General features: G+C 44.4%; 1 protein-coding gene across 1 annotated transcript in view; it reads left to right on the top strand.

Moving 5' to 3' along the window:
* Positions 1-879: 879 nt before the first annotated feature.
* SRFBP1 (serum response factor binding protein 1) overlaps positions 880-13974 on the top strand; it is a 173077-nt gene continuing 159982 nt past the window's right edge. The window contains exon 1 of the mRNA XM_029620087.1: positions 880-1043. Within this exon, the coding sequence (XP_029475947.1) occupies positions 945-1043 (99 nt within the window). The 5' untranslated portion in view covers positions 880-944. The remainder of the gene's footprint in view (positions 1044-13974) is intronic.

Raw genomic sequence — 13974 nt, 5'->3', positions numbered from 1 at the left:
TGGGAATATTGTCTTAACCCCTCCCAAGCATGAGAGGTCGGTCAATTTTTTGTGAACATCCTTATGGATGGAACTTGCTCTCTGCCACGCCATTGGGGAGTTGTGGAGGTGAGGTATGCAAATCAGATTCAAATGGTTGTTCATACACTAAATGAAGTAGGTGTCGGACAGCATCTTCTGCATCCCAGGAAGGTTGAGGAAGTGCATTCTGATCAGAGACAGGTAGCTTTGGATTTAGCTTTTGAAGACAGTCATGGAGATATTGTACCATGTAAAATTAATGGATAGTAATGCAAGCAGAAAACACAGTGCTTTGAAAAATTCTACGGCTAAAATTGTCCATAAATTTATGATCTTTAATCAGAGGGGAACTGGAATGTTTGCTTCAGAGCATATTACACAACAACTGATTGGTATGGCAGGTGCACCATGCTAAATCCTGGTGACTGTTCTGTACTTGAGGTCTAATTTTCGAACAGTGGAAGTACCTGAAACTGATGTTTCCCACAGTTTCATCAGTAGCACTTTAAGAATATTGTGAACTGGTAAAGCAGCCAGTTCAGCCCAGTTGTCTAGAATTTTAATTAGTCCAAGTAGTTCAGTACGTGAGTCTTTATCCTTATGGATGTGTACATCCAGCAGTGGGCAGCCCGTGTGTATATTTCGCACTCCTTCCGCTCGCAAACCCCTCGGGCACAGGCGGGCGCTGAGCTCAGTGGCAGGGAGGATTCTGCATCTTCAGTCCCGAGCCCAACCCTTCAGACACTATTCATTCACCAATGCCCGCCCTGCTGTTACCACTGCACTCTGCCACACCCCGTTCGAGTCTGCGTGGTAGGTAGCAAGGCAGGATATTATGCGGGCACCGCCACCGGCTGAGCGCAAATCATGGTCTGCTAGGTTTGACCCTCTGCGGCTTCCATTCCGTCCCTCGGCAGTGGCGCATGGGCAGTGTGTTTCCTGCCTCTGGTTTTGAATCCGCGTGTGCGCGGCGGCGGCGGGGATTGGACGGGATGGCGCAGGTTCTGAACCTCAATACTGAGGTGAGGTGCTCTGAAGCAGGCGCTGGGCACGGTAGCGGAGGCAGCTCGTTCGCGGGGATTGTCGGGCGCTTCCTGCCTGTCCCCTCCCCGGAATCTGTCCTGTCACCCTACGTCTGCTCTCCTTCCTGACCGACCACAGACCTGTTATAGCCTCTGTCCCCATCCCAGACTCTGGTCTTGGCTCTAAATGTTCCCCAACTTATTTCTTGATTCTCTTTCTCTCCATAACCCCGTGCTACGAGTAAATCTGTTTTTACCTGTGATGCCATCTCTATAAGTTCTGCTCCTAATTCTTTTCCGCGTACTTGGCAACTTCGGGAGTGTTGCTCACCACGAGATGAGTGTTTTCTAGTATACATGAGAGCAGCAGAAGTCGCTGTATGGGCGCAGCAGCACCTTTCATGTATTGATGTTACCAAGAAAATAGGCAGAAGAAAACAGGCAGGCGACCAACTTGGTTGCACGCACCTGCTTGAAAGATGCATTGGCATGACAGTTTTCTTCTTTACCGATTGATTATGCCTACTGTCTCACCTCTTTCCCTACATGAGATAAGAGTGAAAGGGGATAGACTCTGGAGTAATGCAAGGACGTATTTTTTTTATTTTATTTTACAAAGAGGGAGTTGTGGATGCATGGAAAAGCTTATCAGTGGAGGTGGAGAGGAGGATAGTATTTGAATTCAAGAAAGCATGGGATAAACACAAGGGATCTCTGAGGGAGTGGTAGCCATTGTAGAAATAGGCCGATAGGCCATATATGTTTATATAGTATACAATTTATCTTTTACAATTGTTAAATATTATGAGGGTACTCAATTTAACACAAAAAAAAAACCCTACAGAAAGGGGAGGTAACACCACCAATGTGTTTGTCAGTATGTTTGTTATACAATAAACTTTATTATACAGTATCAACATATAATTCCATTTCAATTTTAGAATAAAAAAACTGCCCAGAGCAGGTGTTAATTTCTGAGCAGCCCAAAAAGTCAGAGGAACAAAAAGGGCAAAAATGTAAAAAGAAAAAAGTGTGCCAGCAGTCAGGTTAGGAAAGGGGATACTTAATTAACGAGCGTACATTTTCCTAACCTGTGGCTGTGCATAGTTTAGGAAAATGGTTGCTCGTAAAAATGAGTGTTTGTTTTCCTAATCCGCTGTCAGCCACCTCTCCTTGGCAGCATGACCTCTCATTTAAATATTTGTGTGCCCAGGAGGTGGCTGGGCGCTTGTTGGGAAAGTGGGTACTCGGGTACTCAACACTGATTTATTGCATCTGCCTGAAAGTGACCATAGAGCCAAGAAATCCTGGGATCTTTTCTGGAACTCTGCAGTTAGGTTTCTAAATCTAGAGACTCCTGATCAAACCTAGAGAGTTCCCAGGTATGCTTATGTCTTACGTCTTTGGTTTGCTGACACTCTGTCTGCCATGCTGTAGGCCTCCATTATATGCAAATCTAGTTCATGTATATTCATTGTGGATATCCGGAAAACTTGACTGACTAGAAGTGTCACAAGGACAGGACTGAGAACCCCAACTCTAGGGCAGCGGTTCCCAGCCTATCCTGGGAGCCCATAGCCGATAAGGTTTTTTGGAAATTTGCAGTGAATATGCATGAGATACATTTGTATGCACTGCTTCCACTGCAAGCAAATTTATCTCATATTCAGTGCGGACATCCTGAAAATCTTACTGGCTGGCAATTCCCCAGGACAGGTGTGGGAACCAGTTCTTTAGTGTATTGTATATCAGCGCTTCTCAACCAGTGTGTCGCGACACACCACTGTGTTGCCAAGCACCGGCAGGTGTGTCGCGTGCTCCCGGTCACTCCCGCTGCTCTTCCTTCCCTGCTGCCGTTGCCACCGGGCTAGCAGTACATTCAAGCCCAGTGGGAACGGCAACGGTGGTAGAACAAGCAGTGTGGCACCTGCGGCTGGCCTTTTCTTCTTCTCGCGCCCCCCCATGACTCGGAACAGGAAATGATACGCGGTGCGCGGGAAGGAGAAAGAGCTGCGCCGCGTGGAAAAATTAGTAGCAGCAGCAGCATCGGCCCCTGAGCAGTCGAAACAGCCGGTAATCGGGAAAGGAGACAACAGCATGAGCCTCCCGCGGCCGATGGGATTCTTCTTTCTTGGCCTGCGGGGGCTGAGGAGGCTACTGCAGCTACCATTTGTGCTCGGGGAGGGGGAGGAAGTGAGTGAGAGAAAGAGGGAGAAGCAGCCAGGCTGCCAGCCAGCCTGTGTGTGATTGACAGAAACTGGTCAGAGAGCTGATGTGTGTGTATATGTGAGACAATGAAAGTGACTGCTCAGGGAGATGACTGATGTGTATGTGAGAGTGTGAGACATTAGTCAAGGAGGTGACTGATGTGTGTGTGTGTGTGTGTGTGTGTGAGAGAAAAAGCATGGAAGTGAGAAATCTGGGTATGTGAGAAAGCATGGGCGTAAGAAGCCTGGTGTTGGGGGGGGCGGTGTGAAAGAAAGTATGGGAGTGAGAAGCCTGATTATGTGAGAGAGACCTTGGGAGTGGGAAGCCTGTGTGTGTGTGCATGCATGAGAGAGAGAGACTGGTTTGTAAGGTGACAGTGTGTATGAGAGAAAGAGACTGGTGTGTGTGAATGTGAGAGAAAGAATGTGATTCAGGGAATGAGAAGCCTGTGCACGTGGAGAGCGAGCATGGAAATGAGAGAGAGATTGGTGTGTGTAACAGAGAAAGTGATTATGGGAATGAGAAGCCTGTGCATGTGAAGAGAGTGAGCATGGGAATGAGAAGCCTGTGCATGTGAAGAGAGTGAGCATGGGAGTGAGAAACCTGGGTGTGTGTGAGACAGAGCATGGGAGTGAGAAGCCTGTATATCTGAAAGAGAACATGGGAGTGGGAAGCCTGTGTGTGTGTGTATGCATGAGAGAGATCAGGTGACTAGTGTGTGTTTGTGAGAGAAAGAAAGTGATTATGGGGTCATTCCATGTCAAGTGGACCAGTGGTCCCCACTCGACCATCTCTGATTTTGCTGAAAATTTATAAGGATGTACATGTATGTTTGAAACGAGGTTCTGTAAAGTTTTAGGGCCAGATATCAAATACTTGGGGCACTGTTGCCCTTTCACTGGAGGTCCCACCAAGCCCGCGGCTTCAGCTACGAGGATTTTGCAAACTTTGGCACATAGCCATTATAGAAATATAGTGGCTATGATGCTGAAATTGGACATACTAGCTCAACTTTTGCTGGTGAACACGAAAAAATTAGTACCAGCAATCACAAAACAACATGTCGGTCTTAATTTAGTGTCAAAGTGGCTTAAAAATCACGCGACATGACATTTAAGCCATACTTTGACCAAGTATAACTCAAAACCAAAAACCACTAGTAACTGGTGCTTTACCCTGTATACCAAACAGCTACATGACTTTGCATTGCTGCAATATCACGGTCAAAGCATATGTATTTGTGGAGATATTCACACCCACATATGATGAAAAACGTTTAATGATCAAATCTGACCTATTTTTAAGATCAATTATCCCAAAAAGGGTACCCCTCAAATCTATTTATTTTGATATCAGTGGAAAGAGCAAATTTTTCTCTACAAGGATCATCATTTTCTTTTTGGAGTCTCTCAGTTTAAGAAAAGAAAAATGCCACTGAACATGGCGTTTTTTAATCATATGCAATGAATGGTAACTGCACTATTTAAACCCTTGCGTTGGTCCATGGTGGTTATACCACTACCAATTCCCTAAGAATTGGTATTATAATCCTATTAAGAATTGTAATAATGCCAAGTCTTTTGAGAATTGGCAGCCCCATCGCCTAGGGGCCACGCCCGATAGCCGTGCAAGGCCAGCCACGGGCGGTCTCTTTATCGCAGGTTCCGAAGCCTGAGGGTGGGTGTCTTAGCCTAGGATCCCAAGCCTAATATTGGGTATCTTTTGTTGGTTTTTGAAGGATAAATCGGTGGAGATATACCAGAAGGCACCGATGGAACCACCCCGGAAGGGGGAATCCGGAACGGTGTTTCTCCTGCCGATGAGAATCCAGTCGGAGACGGTGGTGTTGTCGATGGTACTGGAATCACCGATGGAAGGGCCGTCATAAGTGCCTCCATGCGGCGCAGTAGCGGTGCTAGAGCTTGCACCAACGGCTCGGTGGTCGGTTCCCTCCTCGGTGGCGAAGTCGGTGCCGGCGTCGGTGCCGGAGACGGTACCGGAAGCGGTGCCGGAGACGGTGCCGATGGAGGTTGTAACTTCTTCATCGCTTTCTCGATGGCCTCCTGGACCAGGCGGTCCAGTTCTGCCCGGAGACCAGGGGTAACAATACCCGGCTCAACGGGAGAGGGAGGCTGAGGCAGGGCTGGAGGGACCACCGTAACCGGTGGGATCACGGCCCCCACACCCCGAGAGGGTGAGGGTTTCCTCGGTGCCTGCGAACGAGACGTGGAGGGTGTCCGGTCTGTTCGCGGCTTTTTAGTCGGTGGCTCGGCTTGAGCGGAGGTCGATGGCTGTGGATCCTCGACAGGCCCCTAGGCGATGGGGCTGCCAATTCTCAAAAGACTTGGCATTATTACAATTCTTAATAGGATTATAATACCAATTCTTAGGGAATTGGTAGTGGTATAACCACCATGGACCAACGCAAGGGTTTAAATAGTGCAGTTACCATTCATTGCATATGATTAAAAAACGCCATGTTCAGTGGCATTTTTCTTTTCTTAAACTGAGAGACTCCAAAAAAGAAAATGATGATCCTTGTAGAGAAAAATTTGCTCTTTCCACTGATATCAAAATAAATAGATTTGAGGGGTACCCTTTTTGGGATAATTGATCTTAAAAATAGGTCAGATTTGATCATTAAACGTTTTTCATCATATGTGGGTGTGAATATCTCCACAAATACATATGCTTTGACCGTGATATTGCAGCAATGCAAAGTCATGTAGCTGTTTGGTATACAGGGTAAAGCACCAGTTACTAGTGGTTTTTGGTTTTGAGTTATACTTGGTCAAAGTATGGCTTAAATGTCATGTCGCGTGATTTTTAAGCCACTTTGACACTAAATTAAGACCGACATGTTGTTTTGTGATTGCTGGTACTAATTCTTTCGTGTTCACCAGCAAAAGTTGAGCTAGTATGTCCAATTTCAGCATCATAGCCACTATATTTCTATAATGGCTATGTGCCAAAGTTTGCAAAATCCTCGTAGCTGAAGCCGCGGGCTTGGTGGGACCTCCAGTGAAAGGGCAACAGTGCCACAGGTATTTAAGATTTGGAGCTAAAACTTTACAGAACCTCGTTTCAAACATACATGTACATCCTTATAAACTTTCAGCAAAATCGGAGATGGTCGAGTGGGGACGATTTTAAAAACTGGTCCACTTGATGTGGAATGTCCCTATGGGAATGAGAAGCCTGTGCATGTGGAGACAACAAGCATGGGAGTGAGAGACTGGTTGTGTGTGTATGTGTGTGTGAGTGAGACAGCGAAAGTGATTATGAGAGTGAGAAGCCCATATATGTAAGTAGAACACGGGAGTGGGCAGCCTGTGTGTGTGTATGGCATGAGAGAAACTGTTCAGGAAGGTGACTGGTGTGTGTGTGTCAAAGACTGGGAGATGATTGGTGTGTGAGAGACGGAAACTGGTCATGGGGGCATGACTGGTATGGTGTGTGTGTGTGAGAGACATGGGCACTAAGGAAGAGGACCATGAGTATAGAGCTTAGCTTCTACTGCTGCTTCTGGTGTGTGCCACAGCCTGCACGGAAGGAGAGTAGGAGAGTTGCTGGAGGGGGTAAGTAAAGGTGGCTTTTTAAGTTTATTTTTCTTGATTGACTGCCATTTTAATTATTTAATATTATGTGATGTCTGCTTTTTTGAAATATTTTATTGGTGTTTGGAGCATGTTTAATAGTATTTATGAGTTTTTAATTGTTGGATGTTATTCTGTTCATAGCTGTTTTGAAACATTTATTCTGCTTATTAGTATAGTTTTACAATTATTTCTGTGTGGGGATCTATAGCTGCTTGCTAGTTCTGTTTTCCTAATAAGAGGTGTATTGGTTTTTAGGGCCTGATTTAATATTTGTAGTGTTGCCTTTTCATAGATAGGGTTGCTCCTGTTTGAGTGTATTCCATAATACAGGTGTAACTGTGTGCGGATTAGTTTATGTGCATTACTACAGATCCTGGGAGTATGTTAGGTCGGTTCTGTGTCTGTTACCGAGATGAGATATTTTACTAGCATGTAAGAGTTTTATCAGTCTTATTTGTTGTGTTTTCTCAAGAGGACATGCATTGGTGGTAAACTGCTGTCTTTTCATAAGTAGGGCTATTGAGCCTGGTAGTAGAAGGAGTTTGAATTGCTGTTACTGAGATGACACCAGAATATCTTTTTTGTAGGGTGAGTTGTTTGGGGAATGTCATAATTCTGCTTTACATCCATTATTGTGGGTCAGGGGGGTTCCCGTGGATGCAAACTGTACTTTTACATCTAGCCCCGTGACGATCATGGGTCAGTGTGTCACGCATGTGAGAACCATCTGTCAGGTGTGTCCCGACAGAAAAAAGGTTGAGAACCACTGTTCTATATTTATTTATTTTTATTTAACACTTTTATATACCGACCTTCATGAATAAATTCATATCGGATCGGTTTACATGTAACATGGGGTATAACTTAATCACTACTCACACAAGGGAGTCAGTGGTTAACCACAATGTAGAATCAAATATCAAAAATGTGGAACCCAAAAAACAACTTCAATAGTAGCCTATGAAGGTGTCAGCAAGCCTTGACGTTATGTGTCATTTACAATTTAGACACTAACCGGTCTTATCAATCATTCACCTTCCTCATTTATTTAATACAACAAAATATTTTTTCTTTGTCTTTTTTTCATTAAATTAACTTAATCAACCATTTAACCAGAGGCGAAAGTTACATATAACAAGGAGGTATTAACTTGGGGGCTAGATTAGCCGGAAGGCAAAGAACAGCATAACTGAAAGAACTAAATGGTGCAATGAAACATAGAAACAGAGGAATACATATACGCCTAAACTTGGCGGGGACCTTAGGTAGGTGGAGTCTTGTCTGATAGAGAATTGATGGTTTTAAAAGTTAGGGGAAGTCTTGGAGGAAGAGCCAAGTCTTAAGTTTTTTACGGAAGATTAGGGGGCAAGGTTCTAGTCTGAGGACTGTGGGCATGTTATTCCAAATGGCTGGACCTGCTGTAGAGAATGCTCGTTCTTTGGTGGTTGATAGACGCGTGGATTTCGTTGGGGGGGGACTCACAACTATATATTCTGTAGCTCTCAGAAGAGGGATTACTAATCTTCAAAAACTGCTTTGTGTGATGTTTTGTGATGAATGCTGGAACAAGTGAAAAGAATTTGCCAAGATGGATTTTTTACAGTATAGAGCATCTGTACCTCAATTGACTTGTTTTACCCTTTGGTATTTTTAGATAATGACTCACCTCCAGTGAATCCCTTCTTAATGGTGTATTTTTTCTTTTTCTTTGTGGTATATGTTTTCTATTTTTCTTTCATTTAGAAAAAGAAAAAGCAAAAATATACCACTAAGAAAAAGAAAAATGACGATGCTCTGTTTCACCTCATCGCAGGCTGTTATTTCTGAGATAATGCATCTGAAGTTTTTCTTCCAGTTAAAATAAATTGTTTGTGTGCTTAAGATTGATTTTCTGAGTGCAATTTTCTTTCACATTTGTTTATTTTTGTATTCAATTGTCTCCTTGAGTTTTTGCATCTGGACATGAATAATTTGCATTAATGGTCTATAAACAATTACTCACTGGTCTGGCTTTTCATTTTCCTTTGGTGCTTCATCTTTCGTGTCTTCCGCATAGGTCATTCCAGCCCATTCAGCAACCCATGGCTGAGTGAAAGTGGATTCAGAGTAGACTTACACAGGCGACTTGTATGTCAGAATTTTAGGTGTGAATTATTCAAGGATCAGTCTTTGCTGTGGGTGGACTTTAGATTCTTTTTTTATGCTACTCCTATGTTGAATGTGTTCTGGCTGGGCTGATTCATGCCTGTGTTAGGTAGATTGCACTTCTCGACCTAGAGTCACGCCCAGGGAGATCTTACTTGTATGTGTGCAAATCTTCAGTGACTCAGAACTTGGTGACCTCTGACCCCATCCTTGGCCCAGGATGAATGCCTCGGCTCAGACCTCAGTTCTAACTGGTGTCACCTGTTGTGCATAGATCCGCCAACATTTTATTTTGATTTTTTTTTTTAGATTTTTTTATATTCCGCTTTTCGAATTTGTTTTTTTTCAACTCTTCAAAGCGGATTACATTCAGATACTGGAACTATTTCCCTATCCCCAGAGGGCTTACTGCTCTAACCACTAGGCTACTCCTCCACTCATCACATTTCATGTTTGACTTGTTGACAGCTCGTACACTATATTGGTTCATTATTTTGCCTAAATTTCTTAGGCATTTTACTAGAAAGAAGGTTTCTGTCATAAGTGATGTTTTCTTTTGGATAGGGATAGGACAGAAACTGTTATGTTTATGGAATTCAATGAATATACAATGGATGAGTTAGAGATCCTTATCTTCAAAAGCTTTTTGAGATAAATACAGAATAGGAGAAACTGTATTAGAAAGTAGAGCTGAGCATGTCTTGAGCAAGATACCTCTTGTAATAGGGTTGTGATTTGTGACTAAATATGAGAAGTGTATTAATAATAGGGATGTGCAATCGTTTTTCCGAATTAGGCAATTTCAACAAAATTTCCTAATTCAGAATGGTGCGGGAGAACCAAAAAACGATTTACGTTTTTCAGAAATTTCAGAAAAAATTCATTTTCGGGTTAGTGCGTGCTAATGAGAGTTAGTGAGTGCTAACTCTGCCACGTTAGTGCGCACTAACTCTAAAATTGGGGCCCCCGGGAAAAAAAGAACCGAACCTCGGGAAAATCAAAATTCCCGCAGGGGGCCCCGAAACGAAGCCCGATTATGATATTGAAACCCGAAGCACATCTCTAATTAATAATGTCATCTGATGTCCTTTGTGCTGGTAGGTCTCACATGCAGTCCTGTGAGTTAGTCTCCCTAACAGCATGTTATGTACAAAAAGAAAATTGTAGTTAGTGCTTTTCTTAGCTACTTGGAGCAGTGACATTAGCTCATCTACTCTCTTTCGAATGATAGGGGATCAATTCAACAATAGACTGCACCTGCTGATAGGCACAAGATGGATGCATCTGGTAGAAGAGGAGCAGATTTTACATACTCGTTTACTGTAAAGAAATGCTACATTTTTCATTGTGTGTTGTCAGTGGTATACTGGTTTTCTTCTGAGCTGTACCACCTCTAAGTAGAGGTGGTGAAGTCATGTAAGGAAAATGGTGTTCTCTGCCTCCATCTGTTGGTTGCCCCTGGAGGTTGTGAGTAGCCACGGGTGCATCCTGCACAGGTTAGGTGGTTGGGACCATGAAGGAGGTGTTTATTGCCAGCTCCGCTAGTGGCAAGTAAAATCACCATAATTTGACCAGTGGAGCCTATCTCTCAAATGCAACTATCAAAACGCCCTAGACTTAAAAAAAAAAAAAAAGCTATGGCAACCATGAATAGAGGCTGTAGATATGCAGAACAAGGCAGCTCTCAACAGTGGCAGGCTCTCTCTGCCTGAGTGTAATCGGGTCGCTAAGCAGGCTGCATGCCCCTCCCCAAGGAAAGAACAAGGGCAATTGCTGGCATAAAATTTAGAGACTCCAGGGGTTAGTTTTGTCAGAGGTAGAGCACCTCCAGATCCCGTGGGGCCTTATTCCCTCAGCTTCCCCCTCAGATGCCTCATCAATGGGAAAATTAGGAGCCAAACCAAATCCTAGCCTCCCCAGATATCGCCCCTTAGGAATTTCAACAAGAGTCGCTGCCTGCATTGCTAGAGGTATTCTTCCCAGAATTTATTATTCTGTCCACTTTTGTGCTATGCAAAAGCTGACTCGGGGCCTTTGACCAAAAGATACTTCCCCAAAAGCATGCCAGGCATCCTATAAAGACCTCAGGTTTCTCAGGTCAGATGGTAACCTAGGAGTCAGTTGAGGGTTCCCTATGAGGGGAGGATTCTTATCTGTCTCTCCCTCCAGACTCCCCAGAGAAAGAGGGAATGTTCCCCTGAGGAGGAAGAAAAAGACTCGGTGATTATAAGGCTCTTTTGGAGGCAGAAACTGTTGGCCTCCAGATTCCTTGCAGGATCAGGTACCCTTCTATCTGGTCCTCCCACTTGGATCTAGATATCCTGAGAGTGGACAATGACTTGTCCACCCTCAGGATATCTAGATCCAAGTGGGAGGACCAGATGGAAGGGTTCCTGATCCTGCAAGGAATCTGGAAGTCCCTAAGTTGCACTCAACTTTAAAAAGTATAGCCTTTTCAGATTGGGGTAACCCACAAGAGTGGTTTAAAGAGGGCAGATTTTTGAGCAAGAGCTACCCTGCCCTTAGAAGACAGAATAGTTTTCTTAGGATTCTCAGGGTAGATGCCCTGGTATCAGACAACTATTCCAGTTGAGGGCAGGATAGCCATAAAGGATCCTTGGGATTGGAATATCAAGGCCATGTTGAACTGAGCCTTTTCCATTAATACTATCTTTATAGGCCTCCATTTTCCTAGCACATAGACAGATGGGTGCAGGATCAGTGGGTTATGCACCTCTACCAGCAGATGAGACGGAGTAAACTGATGTCACAGTATATATTCTGCTGCAGTGAAATCAGCTTGCCAGTATTCTCTTCAAAAACAACTATTGACAGACTAGCAAAAACTTGATTAAAAAAAAGAGAACCATTTCAATACTCAGTCGACATGAGCTTAGACGAATACATTAACAAGAGTCTGGACTGGAGTCACACTTACTAGTAACCCCTGGAACACGTAGTCCCCAGGAGGACTATAACACAAACATATGGCAGCCAAGGGCGGGAAGCTGAACCCATCTGACTATATTAAGGAAAAGGAAATTATCAGGGAAGTAGTAATTTCTCTTTTCCTAGCATACAGACAGATGGATTCAGGACCAGTGGGATGTATGAAAGTTACTCCTTAATAGGGTGACAGGCTGCCCGCAGTCTAGTCAATACGTATGTGCAAAGGCTGTGTCCTCCCGGGCCTGCATATCCAGACAATAATACCTGGAAAAGGTGTGTAAGGAGGACCATGTCGCAGCTCGGTAAATGTTGATGGGCGACAACAATCCAACCGCTGCCCATGTCACTGGCTGAGTGTTAGTGAAATGAGCCCTAATCTGAGTAGACAACTATCTAGGAAGAAGGCTGGAAAGCTGGATGGGATGAGGGCCATTTCTAGCCCTAAAGGCTGGCTTGATTGAAGGGGGTGGGGGACAGTGCTAGGCCCATTGCTCAAAGCACAATCCAGGAACAGCAGGCCCTCATGGAGTACTCTCGGATCAGGGGCAATGAATGGGGAGCCGAAGAAGGCAATGACAGGGAGAAACCGATCACAGGAGCAGGAGATGATTGAAATTCCCCACCTTGGTCACAAATACACAAGATGGATTAAAAAAGGAGCCCATCTAGCATCGGTAATGGCTGGGCAGTAGCCCAAAGATCAGGGGTAGCCTGGTCAGGCTTCCAGAGTGACAGGAAACCATGCTCCATTTTGATGTATGTCCTGGCCTTAGAGATGGCATGGCTGCGAAGCAGAAAACACTTGCAAGCAGTAGTAGCTACAATTTTGAAGGCATATTAGGCATCAAACTCCTTAACCTGTATCAGAGTCTAGAGATTGTTTGAGGCAGACTGTCAGCAGAATGGAATCTCTCCATTGGAGGTGAACAAATCCTTGACTTTCTACAGAAGGGTTTGGAGAAGGGTCTAGCCCTTGGTTCACTAAGAATAGAGGTGGCAGCCATATCAAGCTACGGAACCACATTAGAGGCGACCAGATTGTCACACATCTGGATATGGTGTGCTTTCTGAAAGTGAAGTGGATTAGACCGCCCTTTTTCATCATAAGAAGAATATAAGAACATGCCACACTGGGTTAGACCAAGGGTCCATCAAGCCCAGCATCCTGTCTCCAACAGTGGCCAATCCAGGCCATAAGAACCTGGCAAGTTCCCAAAAACTAAGTCTATCCCATGTTACTGTTGCTGGTAATAGCAGTGGCTAGTTTCTAAGTCAACTTAATTAATAGCAGGTAATGGACTTCTCCTCCAAGAACGTATCCAATCCTTTTTTTTAAACCCAGCTACACTAACTGCACTAACCATATCCCTTGGCAACAAATTCCAGTTTTTAATTGTGTGTTGAGTGAAAAAGAACTTTCTCCGATTAGTTTTAAATCCCATGCTAACTTCAATGGGATCTTAAACTGGTCCTTAAGGCCTTGGTGGGAGCACCTTTCGAACCCTTGAGGAAGGTGTCCATCAAGGGTCCCCGCGTTAAAAGTGGAATTCCTCAGAGCATTCCAGATGCATTTTGTAACTGCAGGCCCTCTCTTGTAGAGAGCCCTATTTAGTAATATCCCAATATGCAGTCACCTTAAGCCAATCCCCTCTTTTCTTCCATCCTTTACACCTGAATCAAACTGATTCTGTCAGCCTTCTGGAAGGAGGAATGCAAAGGCAAGGAAAAGAGTCTGCACCTACTGAATGATTGTCGGATGGTGTTAAGATGCTTGAAGGTGACAAATCTCTGCATGAAAACCAATAGGCTCTTCCTGCTCTTTGGTGGGCCATGAAAGGGGGATGTAGTGTAATAGGGTACAAAGAGCAGGCACAAACAGAAGACTCCAGGCTCTTGGTCCGTCCTCTGTCAGGGTGAAGTCTCCAGTCTCCGCCCACTACAGTAGCCTGTACATTCATGATAGCGAGACAGCTCAAAGAAGCCATCTCCTCGGCATACATACTCAAGAACAGTCAGATAACACTGGCATT

The sequence above is a fragment of the Rhinatrema bivittatum genome, chromosome 1, assembly GCF_901001135.1.
Source record: "Rhinatrema bivittatum chromosome 1, aRhiBiv1.1, whole genome shotgun sequence".
Classification (NCBI taxonomy): domain Eukaryota; kingdom Metazoa; phylum Chordata; class Amphibia; order Gymnophiona; family Rhinatrematidae; genus Rhinatrema; species Rhinatrema bivittatum.
The sequence above is the reverse complement of the archived record's forward strand: the minus strand, read 5'-3'. Positions and strand labels throughout refer to the sequence as shown.